At 44.4% G+C, this 14,230-nt stretch overlaps 1 protein-coding gene across 2 annotated transcripts in view; it reads right to left on the reverse strand.

Annotated features, from left to right (window-relative positions):
• Positions 1–4,346: 4,346 nt before the first annotated feature.
• LOC310669270 (syntaxin-binding protein 1) overlaps positions 4,347–14,230 on the reverse strand; it is a 55,751-nt gene continuing 45,867 nt past the window's right edge. Inside the window, exons 19-20 of one of the 2 annotated variants that reach the window (XM_083423083.1) lie at positions 10,549–10,680; positions 4,347–7,542 (exon numbers count right to left, since the gene is read on the reverse strand). In XM_083423083.1, coding sequence (XP_083279209.1) covers positions 10,571–10,680 — 110 coding nt within the window. In that variant the 3' untranslated portion in view covers positions 4,347–7,542; positions 10,549–10,570. The remainder of the gene's footprint in view (positions 7,543–10,548; positions 10,681–14,230) is intronic. The other variant, XM_083423084.1, reaches the window with a different exon arrangement.

The raw sequence follows: 14,230 nt of genomic DNA on the forward strand, positions 1-14,230 counted from the left end.
CCCTTCATCTCCTAGGAAGATGAAGATAAGCGCTGGCCAGTGCTGTTCAGAGCCTTTAAGGCTATGCTCTGCCTCTACTGGTGGAACAACTGTGTCTTTAAATGCCACCTGCTGGGAAATACAAATGGTTCTGCTTTTGGATTTCCCACTGGGACATATGTTGGTCATTGGGAAAACAGGATGCTAAGCTACATGGGCCATTGGCTCGATCCAGCAGGGCTCTTACGTTTTTATCCTGATCATCTTGCAGGAAGGTCTACTACCTCCTCCATGCTGTTGCTGAACTGATCTCATTCACTGTAAACATACAGCACTGTATCCAATGTTTGTCATTCTTCAGAGCAGACTCACTGAAATTAATGCACGTAACTTAGGTTCATTAATTCCAGCGGAACTAGTCTGAATACAACCCCTTACAGGGTACTGTCCTACTTACAAGGCTCAATAAGCTGACAGTAGGACATAAAAGTTTTTTGGTGGTCCTCTTAAGGGCCGTGAGTCTATTGCAATACTTACCTCAGGACTCTTTGTGATGCATGAGAGAAAGAGCTCTATTTTGTGAAGGGATAGCCATGGTGTATCGTTTTCAGAGATATGTGTATATGTGTTTGGGTGTATTTGTTTTTTTACACGTGTGGTTTCAATTGCTGTTTGGTTTGGTACTATGGGATGGGAACAATGAGCATTTTGTATGTCTACTCTTTTGGGGTTTTTTGCCTTCAAGAATGTCTTCAAAATATATTTTGCCAGAATACTTTTCTCTCCCTCCCCATTTCCTTGTGCCCATTAGGTTGTTTGTGTGTGCTTTAAGAACTTTGGGCAAGCAGCCATTCTGAGGTCCAACACATTGTAGGCAGTTTGCCAAGACCAAATGCAGTCAATAAGCATTGGGGGCAGTAGATATATAACAGTATCAGACACTTTTTGCTGTCATTGTCAGGGCAAAGTTGATCAATATTTAAGACAGAACAGATATCAGTGGTGAGCAGCCTTCAGCCTGCAGGTCTGATTAGGCCTGCCCACCCTCCTCATTTCGCCCACAAGGCTGGTTTGCCCAAGGGGCACTTATATTTACAACTAGTGTCATATGCAGTATCAGGAGCAGGAGAGATAAAGAGGTGTCAGAGCTGGGAGGGAGTTTGTAGGTAGCCCCCATTAGGTGTCATACCAGGGCTTTGCCAGCACCAATGTTCAGCTGATCACTGGGTCTTGTAGAATATTCCTGTATTACATGCAATAGGATTCCTTCTGGGCACATGATCACTACCCAGGAATTTGTGATCAGTAGCAGAAACAAGCTTCCTCCCACAAACCAACACATAGTTTTCCCCTAGGCATTCTTTTTCAGCAACCCAAAGGCCCACCTGCATGATATATTGAGGCGGTATGAAACTGTATTCAAGCAGTCATGTGTTCCCCCGAAGAATCCTGGAAGCTGTGGTTTGTTAACAGTGCTGAGAGTTCTTAGGAAATTCCCTATCCCCCTCTTTGCAGGGAATTCTGGGAACTGCAGCTGTGTGGAAAAGCACCTCTCAGCACCCTGAACAAAGTACGGGTCCCAGGATTCTTCAGGGGAAGCCACAACTGTTTAAAGTGGTATAATGCTGCAGTCAATGTATAGTGCAGATAGGACCTCACCTTTAAGTCAGCAGCTTTTGGGTTGTTGTTATTAGACCATTGGGAGTTAGAAACCCTTGCTGATCTGTTGGGGCTAACCCAGAGATTTCCTAGGAGAGCCTGTTCTACCTTCTGCCAATCACTGAATTGAGCAACCGCTTAAATGCAGCTGGGAAGTTGAGGCCACCTAGGCTGTTCTTGGTCCTATCCTCATTGTTGCTAATGTTCCATGCTGCCTGTAGATTATGTGAGTTGAGATGAAAGTGCAGTAATAACAGGAATTGGCTGTCATAAGATGAGTGCCTTAGAAACATTGCAACAGAAAGCAAGGGGAAGTGGGCAGCTGATGAAGGATGTCTGTGCCATTTCTCCCGACACCTTTTTAAATTATATTTTTTGAATCTATAAATATACCTTTTTTTTAAAGAATTTTTTTTATTAATGACAGATCCTTCTCAACACTCATACGATCTGTAAAAATGTGCTAAAATGTGCATTATGTTGTAGACAGTTCTCAAAGCACTTTCAGACACAGGGTGTTGGTGTAGGGCGTGTGTGTTTTGCATTGGAGCCATTACCACAAACAAAATCACTGTGAAGCTATGATAGTTGTATCTTTTTCAACATTCCTTTAAAATAAAATAAAATAAAATAAAAAACAAGCACGTCTCTGGTAATGAATGCAAATGGGTGTTTCTGTTTTTCTTGCTCAATAAATGATTTTTGTCTGCTGGTGTCTTTATTCATTTTTAAAAAGGGGAAAGATTTCAAACACACACACTGACTCTGTTTGCACATGAAACCTACAATAAGCCAGAAAGTCTTATTTTGTTATCAAGAACAAGTGATGTCCTGTCAGAGTGCTTGTACTTCCTGCTGCCCAATGCAAACAAAACAGATTGTACCAGGTTTTCTTTACATCCAAACCGGGCACTGTGGTAAGTTGCTCCCTTGAAAGCTGCGATTAGCAAGTGAACAACAACATAAAGTATTTCTTCACATAGCACAATCACACTTTGGAATTCGCTCCCAAAAGAAGTAGAGATGGCCACCAATTTGGATGGCTTCAAAAGGTTATAAACTACTGTATTTTTCACTCTATAAGACACACCAGACCATTGGAGGAGGAAAACAAGAAAAAAAAATATTCTGAATCTCAGAAGCCAGAACAGCAAGAGGGATAGCTGCGCAGTGAAAGCAGCAATCCCTCTTGCTGTTCTGGCTTCTGGGATAGCTGTGCAGCCTGCATTCACTCCATAAGACGCACACACATTTCCCCTTTTTAGGAGGGAAAAAGTGAGTCTTATAGAGCAAAAAATACGGTAATTCAGGGAGAGCAAGGCTAAGATTGGCTATCTATGACGGCTATGCCTTAACTCCACTTTCAGAGGCTGTATTTCTCTGACTACCAGTCGCTGGGGATCACAAGTGAGGAGAGTGCTTTTGCATTCATTGCCATCTGGTTCATCATGGTAAGACCAAGATGCTGGACTAGATGGGTCTTTGGCTGGATGCAGCAGCTTATGATCTTCAAAAGTCATGGTGGCTTCAGGATGGCTACCAATCATAACTTGTTAAGGAGAAGCACAAAGGATCTGCTGCTTATACTATTTACATTCAAGGAGGAATGAAGTACTAGCAATTGGGCGCTGTTTGCTTGCTTTCGATAAAACACGGTAAGCCAGGAATATTGTTATAGGCAAGCACAGCCTGCACCAGGGCTCTCTTACAAGATAAGAGCAAGATGTGGTTGGCAAATTTTCCTTGGAAATTCACCCATAGGGCCCTGCTTGTGCTTGGTCTCTCCTATTCAAAGCATATGCTGCCATTTCAAAATCTTGAAAAAAGTACCAGTAGCATCTTCAGGGAGCACCTCATATTTGGACTACAGTTTTAAGATGCGGAACCTTAACTCAAGAGGTTGTGGAGTTTGTCCACAGGCCTACCTCACAGAGCTGACCACATAGCCAAAGAGAGAAAATCTAGAAAACACTCTGCAAAGTGAAAGTCTTTAAGCATATCTCTGTCCGCCTTTTGTCTCCTGCCCCCTCCCCGCACTCCAAACTAGTTCCCATGTCAAATCAATCCTCTTTTACCTCGCTCGATGGGACAGTAAATCATTTATTGACTCCAAGTGCTTTTTTTAAGTTACAGAAGAACAGCTAAACAGAGATGACACGTTTGTGCTTCAACAGTTCCAAACACTGAAATTTCAAGAATTAAACAAGTTGCATAACAAGAATTTGCTGTTGTTTTTCTCTTTTGATAAAGTGTATGTGCGTGAATATATATATATATATATATATATATAATCTCACACCAAAAACAACAAAAACACATCTAAACAAAAGGGAGAGAAAGAGATACCTTGAAGCGGCTGCAATGCTAAATTTAGAAGGGGAAGGCGGGGGGGGACTGGGGAGGGTGCAAGAAAAGGTTGGAGAGGTGGCAAAACAGTTACTGATGCAAAATGACCACAACCATTGCCCGAAAAACAAATATATTATGGGCAAGGGAGGGGGAAAATGGACCACAAAAATAGTAGCAAACAGAAAGAGTATTTTCTTCTCTCTGTTGGGATATTCTAGGAAGAGACATTAATGCCCTGGGACAGGTAGAGGAGGGACAGCCCAAAACTGCAGGGAAGAAAATACAGTTTTTTAAAAATATCACAGTAAGCGAACACAGCCATTGTGGGAGTCAAATGAGAAAAGGACACACAAGGAAGACTCGGTAAACCACTTTACTTCAAGCTTGTTAGGACGACCACAATACACAATTATTTAATTCATATACATACAGTCTGCAGGGGGAGCAGAAGGACCGGCAAAGGGATCTATAAATGCAGAACAATTGGGGATTTTTGGCGCTTGCCACAGCCAGCAATGTTTCACTACTGGATGATGAGAGATAGAAAGGGGGAAGGAATCCAAAGGGTGCAGGGCAAAAAATTTGATGACGAGAAATGCCATTGTTGACGGCAGGAGAAACAAGACGCTCCAGCTGAAGTTAAGCTTGAGCTTTAGTCAACATGACGCCCCACAGAGTGTGGGGACAACATTTCCCAACAACACAGGAAGACGGATGTTGTAGACTGTATATTGTGGGCTACAGTTCCAATCAGCTCCCCACAACCACTGTGGGGTGATGGTCATTGTAGTCCACACTATCTGGAGTCACTATGTTAAATAGGATAGCAATGTTGCTCGAATCCCATATTAGCTCAATAGACATAGAAGCACTTAAAACCGTGGCTGCCTGGTTGATGAAGTCATTTCCCAAATCTGTTTTGCTATTTTCAGTTCAATCCTGAAATATGTCATGTGTTTATTTTTGCTCCTAAACAAGCCAGGAAGAAATTGGGTACAATCCAGCCCAGAGCTGAGGAAGCTTTTAAGCCCATTTAAAGCTCAATGGAATATTCTTTGTTGGAGAATGACCACAAGGAGGTGCTGTGGGCCCAGAAATAATGTCTGTGGGAAGCATATGAGTCCCACACAGAGGAGATCCATTAAAAGGAATGTACCTAGGTTGGTCACGCCACCAGGTTTAATGGATCTACTCTGTGTACTCTGTGTAGGACTAACATTGGATACAGCCTCTTGTTTTCACAGCAAAGATCCTGGTCACTTTGTCTTTGCCCGGGGCAGTGATCCTTCATCACTCTCTCAAAAATGTATTTCCCCTTCCTAACAGTTTTCAAGCCACTTGAGCTCCCTCAAATCACACAAATGGGAGGGATTAAATGATTCACAACAGCTGACACGTTCAGCATCATGCAATCTACACCATGCAGTGTACATCTACACCACCCAGCCAATCTGTCATCTGTCATCTGTCACTGAAAAGAGAAAGCTGTCTATAGTCTCCTCCTTCCTTAGTAGGCAAAGCAAGGAAGTTGCCAACATTGCTTACTACAGGGGCCGCAGATGTGCTGATGGATGCAAACTCCCAATCAGCCCCAGCCAGCATGGTGATGGGAATTGTAGTCCAGGAATGTCAATTCAATGCAGCACAATGCAGATTTCTGCTTTGTGGGCAGGACAGTAGGCTTGGAGACAGATAAAAGATGATTAAAAGAGCGGTGCAAAGAAAGCAGGCCTTCACACAGCAATGTGTGAATCTTCCAAGCTAGAAGCAAAAGTGGGATGCACAGGATGTGTAGCTTACATCCCACAAGCAGCGAACTCTCTTTCAAACTGACATCAGCTTCTCTAGAGTCTGAGCTCAGGAATGCAGATTCCAGGGACTCTAGACATGTGCTTGCAAGAGTACAGGGGGCAAAGCTAGAAGGACAGAGGAAACAAGCTGACCATACTACACAGCGTATCATTTTACATGAGCTGCGGCCACCTCCAGAGAATCACGGGAATTGTGGTTTCAAGACAACTTTGCTCTCAGCAAACTACTGAAAGGAAATTGACTCCCAAACCAGAACAAAGTCTATTGAATGACTACACCATTGCTAGCTGTTGCCTTATGCTTTCATGGGCCAGAAAAGTCTGGAGATCCTGATAGATCCTGCCCAACCAGGGCCTGCCTTTCGGAAGCCGGTAAGAGGAAGCATCCCAGAATCAGAAGATCCTGCCTGCTATTCACTGAACCGTGAAATCAGAGACATACTGTGGTCTAGAGGTTAAAGCGCTAGAGTTCGTATCCCCAGTCAACCACAATCTTATTGAGTGGTGTTGGGTTTATCACCATGAGTAAGACAGACCTTCCTCACAGGGTTGTTGTGGAGATAAAATTGGAGAGACAGCCCTGGGCCCTCAGGTGGAAGAATGTGATAAATAATATTACAGAATTCACAAGCAAACTCTGCCTCGTTAAAGGTATCACCGAAGTGCTAAAATAAAGCTCCTTCCTAAAGAAAAAAAAATAACATTTGCCAACATGTTTCAAACCAATTAAAAACCAGGGGTTGGTCTCCAAATATGCTTGTGATGAAATAAATCATCATTCCTGGGTGGGACAAAGAAGATCTAACAAGGAAGATTGATCCAGACATGCTGGAATTGCAAACCACAAACACTCCATTTAAAATATTGCCCCCAAAAAGTTGGAAAAGGTCAGGGGTGAAGCAATAAAAAAACAACCCAGAAATGCACCAACCACCTACACACTGATAAACTAAATAAATATGAAAATTGAGAGGACAATCTCAACAACAACAGCAGTAGCAGCAGCAGCAGGGGGGACGAGGGAGGACAAGGAAGGTCAAATGACAGTTATTTCCAAAACGCAAGCAAAAATCCCAATACACAGTGGGGGGGAAGAAGAGCATTCCTTTCACAGTTTGCATCTGAGGTTAGGTACAAGATCACATAGCCATAAATAAGTCACAAGCATTCGTCCATCCGGGCAGAAAACTAAAACCAGAACTAAAAGGACATCATCATTAAAAAATAATAAAATTATCAGCATCGTCGTCATATAATCGCCATGGATGAAATGATGGAAGTTTAGTTTTTGGTGGTTTATTTTGGAGGACACATATGGAGATAATATCTATATTATAGAATATATTATTTTTCTTATCTTTCTTTTTTCTTTTCTCTGTCTTAGAGACAATGGAATTTCCCCACCCCAAACCCTTCTCTTATTTACCTTCGTTTCAAATGTAGGATGGAAGCGGGAAACCAAGACGAATAAGAAGAAGGTGAAATGGAACCAGTCAACAAATTTAAGTGGGGCAAGGATCACCCCAGAGCTGGAAGGAAATGGGATGCCCCAAATGTCATGTCACTGATTTTTTGATGATGGTGTCGAGGAGGGAAGAGCAGGAAATGGGGGAGGAGAGAAAGAGGGAAGGGTGTGTTGGTGTGTGTGTGTGTGTGTCTGTTTAACTGCTAATTTCTTCATCCGTTTTATTCAGTTTCTTCAGAGTGTCCAGCAGTTTCTGTGGGGTGAGGACGTGAGTAGAGCCTGCAAATGGGGGTAGGGGTGGGGGAGTGGGAGGCAGGGAGAAGAGGAGAGAGATGCATATTAGAATTCCCACCCTGAAAAAGGCATCAGAAAAGGGGGAGGGGTTGTCATCTATAAGGGCAGGGGCCTTGGTGACCTGCTGTGGGTTTGGGTGGGTGGGGGCGAGGGTGGGGGAGGCGCTATTGCACCCACGTCTGAGCAAATGCATGTGCTAAGGACTGCCTGCCCCACCCCCCAACAAAAACAAATCAGGCAAGTTATTATTAAAAGTTTTTAAGAGGTGCAACATGGTGGAACAGAGGGTCAAAACTGATCGCCAACACCCATAAGTGGCATGCTGGTGATGTGGTAAGTTAGAGCAGCAGCCACTGTGTGGGGGAGGATTTGTGAACCCCCTTATCAGGTGGCCCCAATCCATCCCCTTCTACGCCAGTTTCTGTTATATACATAGGAAAGAAGAGAGAATAATTGCAGAACCCGCCCCCCTCCCTGACACTCAGAACCTCTTACCTGCCACGGGGACAGCGTACCAATTTTTATTTTTTATTTTTTAACCACTGGAAGAAATGCTTGCAAAAATGTTAAGCCTATGGAACTACAATTCCATCTAGTGCAGGAAAAGGAAAGGCAAAAACCGGAAACGAAAGAAAGAAAGAAAAAAATATAGAATACCAGATGGAGGCTTAGTAACCCCGTGAGTTAAGTGTGGTGGAGGAATGATGCATATGGTATGCTGGAGAGGGCAGCATAAGGCCATTGGCGTCGAGGGCGCAGAGATAGATAGCGAAAGCGAGGCAGGAGTGGCTGTGTGGCTCATGAGGCCCTGGCATGCAGTGGCAAATGGCAGGCTGTCAGATAAAAGATCGCCTCTTCCTCTCCCGTCTCAGATGGGAGGGAAGAGCCAAATTTGAAAGAAAGAAAGAAAGAAAGAAAGAAAGAAAGAAAGAGAAAGAAAGAATTGCCTATACTTGAAAATGTGCACGTATACATATTTTGAGATATGGAGAAGGGGGTTGAGAGGAGTCAGGGAGAGTGTGATACAAGGAATGTTGCAGGAGCCTTCAGGAGAAAGCCCGTGTCACTGAAGACAAGACAAAGAAGGAGGGGGGGGGGGAATTCATGATGACCAGGGGCCCCTTGGGGGAGGAAAGAGAGAACTCTCCTTCCTGTAGCCCCAGATGCATCAGTGGGTGGGGGATGTGTGCACCCCTTAAAAAGGCAAAGTTTCCCAGAACCGCCAGTGGACACTGGTAAGGAGCTGCTGCTCTTAAAACTGCATTGTAAGAGCTGCCACTTCTTCAGAACCTGGGATCAGGCTTGCTTTTCCCTCTGCTCTCCCACTGCTTGTTTTTATCAAGTGCCGTGGTGTTTTTCAGATTGTCTTAGATGATGATTCTTGTAAGCTGCTCTGGGAGCCTTTGGAGGTATAAAATGCTGTAAATAAATATGTAATTATGGCTACCCTTGACCAGAGTGTGTGTTAGGAAATAAAAATAGCAACAAACAATAAGATTCTAAGGCCTGCTGCCAATTGGGACACTCTGTGGGCACAGATGAGGATGTGGGTGTGGGTGTGGGTGTTTGGTTTGTGTGGGTGTTGCTCTAGCCTTGCATCTCTATGCTCAAAGCATGGCAGCTAGGTCCAGTATAGCACTAAATGTCCATCTGGATTGCACTGGGGTCCTTCTCCCTTAACACCAGTGTCCCATGTGCCAAGAACCCCACCCTCTTAAGCAATGCAAAACTCACTAGCTGGCACCTCCGCTAAACTAAATAAAAAATGATCCAAAGCAGGAGAAGTGCGATGAGGCTGTACCAAAGCCTTGGGAGGCGATAAGCCAGTCAGGACAAACAAGTGAAGTGCCCTGCCTTTGAACATACAGCAGCCATACAACCATTCATGGCTATTGGGGCAGGAACTTGCAAGCTACAAACCAGCAAGCTTTTCAGAGGCGTCCCTTGCTTCTCTGGAGTCACTGACTTTCCCCATCTCCTGTTCCTCTTTGAGGCAGAGCAGGAAATGCAACTTCCTTCCTGCTCAAGAAGCAGGAGCACCAAAGGACAGGCAAGCTAATTTGGCGCCGTAGGCAGAAAAAGCCCCACAGGGCCTCTCCCTGAGAGTAAAACAAAAGCAGGACTCTTTCATTCTATCTAGACCATGCAATATATTCTCCCATAACGGGGTGGGGGGTGGCTGAGAGGGGCTCCCAAGGGGCAGCTGACCCAGCCCTCACCACACACCCTGTAACAGTGACAGCTAGGCAGGCGTCTTGGCTGATGAGAGCAGGCAGAGAGAATGCGCTGTAGTAACAGCAAATGCCCAGCAGTATTTTCATGAATGTATCAACAGCTCTGGGAGACTGTCACTGGAACTTTGGCAGGAACAGTGTTGAAAGCCAGGTGATGGGAAACCTGTGGCCCTACCGACATTGACTCCAACTCCTATAATTCCAGACCAGCACGGCCAAATAGTCAGGGATGATTAGAGTTGACAGGTTTCCCCACCTCTGCTGTAAGCTTATTAACACCTTTTTAAAAGCCAAAGAATCCTTGGCAGGTCCAACGCTACGATTTACCAAAATGGACTCTGAGCAAAAGTTAAACAAGTTTCAAACCCGTTTAAATCTGAAGTGGCAAATGGACACTTCCCAAGTCTAAATGCAGCCCCTTTTCATTTTCATATTTTTTTTAAAAAAATGGGAGTCTTGACATTTCCTTTGGAAATAGATCACCGTTGGTGGGAGGAATGGGCAAGTTCTGAATAAGAGATGGTGTAGGATTTGATGGAAGCAACGCTGGGCACATTTTCAAAACCGTTGTTTTAAAGACAGAAAAAAAACCCGCAAGCATTTTCTCATTTAAAGAACCAAAAAAATGGACAAAGAAAGAAGGAAAGGAGGGGGGAAGAGAGAGAGAGATAGGAAAGAGAGAGAGAGAGATGTAATAATCAAAGAAGCCCTTCCGAGCGAGGGAAGAGTTTCTTTTTCTATAGTAAGCTGCTTTTACTTTTTATTGTTTTCTTTGGCTCTCATTCCATAGTTGGAGCCTGTTCCTCAAAAGATACCCTAGTGGAATCTCTGAAGTCGGGATGCCTCAGATCCATGAGAAATTTGGTGGGAGTAAGAATGTGAGTAGAACCTGCGGGAGAACAGAGTGTGGGCTGACTCCTTGCACAGAGAAGAACAAAAAAACAATTCAAAAGGGCACATGCTGAAAAAAGATTTTTCTTTTCCTTTAAAAAGGCCTTTAACATTACTTCATTATCAGCAGAAAGTATCACTACAAAGAAGCAGAGTGAACATGTGTGAAAGAAGCAAATGTGGAAACGACAGACACACATACGAACAGAGAGACGAAGGCAGATGGACAGTCAAGGAAAGCATCGTCAAGGCATGCAGTGGAGTGGATTTGATGGATCTGGGTTTTGGCAGTCACCCCGGGGCCTCCAGGAACTGCTGTATGCAGCAGAAATGCATTTGGGGTTCAAGTTAGGAATGAGCGAATCCGTCAATTTTGGGTTCTCCCAGTTTCTTTTTGTTCAAATCTTAAGTTCAGTTATTCACATTCATTTGTAATTATTATTTTTTTCATATAAAAATACGTTTATCTCATGTATACAAATTCAGATTTAGGTGTGAATGTTCCTCAACATGCACAAGTCTGTATGCAATTGTTTCCTAGAATGCACATTTTCACTAAGCAATTCCCCATGTAACCCATGCACAATCTACCCTAGTAGTGTATGCATTTTTGCAGACAGCACTTGGGCTCTCCTTCAGTGAAGGTTTATAAAACAGAGGTTGGATGGGAATCTGTCAGGTATTATTTAGCTGTGACTCTTGCATTGCAGGGCATTGTACTAGATGACTCAACTCTACAGTTCTATGATTGTATGAAGTTCAATCCTGTAGGGAATTCTCTCATGCACTCTCATGTTGCAGAAATAAGGTTTGACCTCCCTGCATATTCGCTGATGTGCAGGCAGTTCGGTCCTGCATGGTCACAATCTTCCTCCGCCCCCATGAGCCAACCTTGACAGAAGGGTCAGACTACCCCCTGTCAGTTACCTGGCTTCATTGTGAGGTTGGATGACTGACTGCTAGGTGACCTGGCCCACTGGACCAAAAAGGTTTACAAACCCACACCCACCCCTGGTTAGATGTCTCAAAATAATTCAGCTGAATGAGGGATGAAAAAATTCAGTTTGCATTTGAAGATTGGGCTACTGAATTCACAGTTGCCAAAGCAATATATGAACCAGCCATCCTTCAAACTTGGACTACTGCAATGCACTCTACGTGGGGCTACCTTTGAAGGTGACCCAAAAACTACAACTAATCCAGAATGTGGCAGCTAGACTGGTGACTGGGAGTCGCCGCCAAGACCACATAACACCGGTCTTGAAAGAACTACATTGGCTCCCAGTACGTTTCCGAGCACAATTCAAAGTGTTGGTGCTGACTTTTAAATCCCTAAATGGCCTTGGCCCAGTATACCTGAAGGAGCATCTCCACCCCCATTGTTCTGCCCTGAAATTGCCATGGGTTGAACCTTGGACCTTCTGCATGCAAAGCAGGTGCTCTGTGTTCCTCTTACTGTGTGTTTGTTGCTACTAAAAACCAAGGGCTGCATACACAACATGCATATAAAGTGCATGACTGACCCCAAAGAATCCTGGGAAGTGTAGTTTAAGTGTTCTGGGAATATGCCATGGATATAAGAGCTGCTCCTCTTATTTATACTGCTTTCAGTTTTGTTCTTTGTTTTCATCACTTGTGAGCCCATTAATTGCCCTTGAGGCCAAAAGGCAATCATGGAAATGTTGGTCTGAATAAATGAATAGGTCTAGTTAACGAAGAGGCGGCATGGAGATTGATGCCTGACACCCAGGAAGAGCATGAGATGGTGCCTGGTTCCTTGATGAACATTTAAAACACACACACACACACACACACACACACCTATCACAATCCTAGATCAGACAAAGTGTGCATTGTTCAACATTAAAAGCTACATTTAACAGTTACCTGACATGTCACATGTACATACATACATACATACAAACATACATACATACATATACAGGCACAGAACAGTGAAGCCACATGGCAAACCAAGATATGAGAGTAGAGAAAGAGAAAAAGAGTTATAAAGGAGGCTCACCTCCAAGAAGGGAAAAATCCAGTGAGCAGGTGGGGGCAAGGGATGCAGAGTTGTAGTGCTCCAGACATTTCTAGAATCTGGCTCTCATCAGAGGTGCATCCAGCACAGCCAATAGTTACAAATGATGGGAGTTTGAGTCCAGCAACATCTGGGGGGCCATAAGCTCCCCATGCCAGATTTAAACCCACACCTGTCCCCAGTGGTACATAATATGAGACTGCAGGGTCCAATCATTCAATTGAAAGGAGTATCCAGATGATGGGAAATGAACCCTCCAAGCCAGCACTCCCAATAGTCGGGGATGCAGCAGTTGCCATCCAGCAACATCTGGAGGGCCACATATTGCACACCCCTGCTCTAAGAAGCAGCATTCCCTACTGCATGCAACGGAAGGAAGAGGCATTCCTTCAGATTGGAGAACCTGTTGCACTCCAGCTGCTGGGCTGCAACATTCAATATGCCAGAATGATCCACCAACATCTGGAGGGCACAGGTCACACCATCCCTGGGATAGGCAGCTGTTGGGATGGAAAATGAGAGGCCTGTGAGTTAAGGCTGGTCTAGAAGGCTTCTGTATTGGAAGGGCCAGCCCTAGACAAATTGGTTCCTCCTAGTCCCGAAAACTCAGGGTGCTTATAGTAACCAAGGTTACTTGTTATTTTATTTTTTAGATACATTTTAAAGATACGGTTGGTTTTCTCCTCTTTTGTCTCAGTGTTGCCATTGTAGAACCTAGCAGGAAAGTGGGCAGGGCTAAAGCAGAATGAATTGGCGCTACCAGTAATTGGGCTCCAGCTCTTACCGTGGGCCTCTCTACCTTCTGCCCCACCAGTCCCAATGGGGTTTATCGTTCACGTCCCCATTGCAGGGAATAGATGCTTTGCCAGGGAACTGGAGAACCTTCCACCAGCATTGCATCCCCAACTTCCACAGGTAAGCTGCTCGGGGGGAAGTGGGGGAGCTGGAGGCAGATACTTAATAAGCAATTCAAACAGGCCCCATTTGAACAAGAACCATACTTGACTTGCTCCTGCCCACAATCGGTCAAACAGTTTGGGATCCCTTGCCATAGCAGAGTTGCCTGTGCAGGGACTCAATAATGGCTGCATTCACACCACACATTTAAAGCACTTGTGTTGCCCTGTCTCAAACAGTTGTGGCTTCCCCCAAAGTATCCTAGGAGCTGTGTTGTGCTAAGGGTGCTAATAGTTGTTTGGAAACCCCCCCCCCATTTCCCCCCAAGACCTACAGTTCCCAGAGTTCACTGGTTGTTAAACTGTCCTGGGAATTGTAGCTCCATGAACAGAATAGGGGCCTCCTAATGACTAAACAACAACAAACAACTCTCAGGGCCCTTAGCAAAGTACACTTCTCAGACTTACAGACTCAGTGTTAAGACTGTGTTCGTGGAAGACAATCTTACTTGGCTACGAGTGATTGCCAAAGAAGAAGATGACAAAGACATGTATCAGAATTCTCCGGTGGAAGCCATGACTGTTTAAAGTGGCATTGTTCTGCTTTAAAT

The sequence above is a fragment of the Podarcis tiliguerta genome (genome assembly GCF_965153285.1).
Source record: "Podarcis tiliguerta genome assembly, chromosome: Z".
NCBI lineage: Eukaryota > Metazoa > Chordata > Lepidosauria > Squamata > Lacertidae > Podarcis > Podarcis tiliguerta.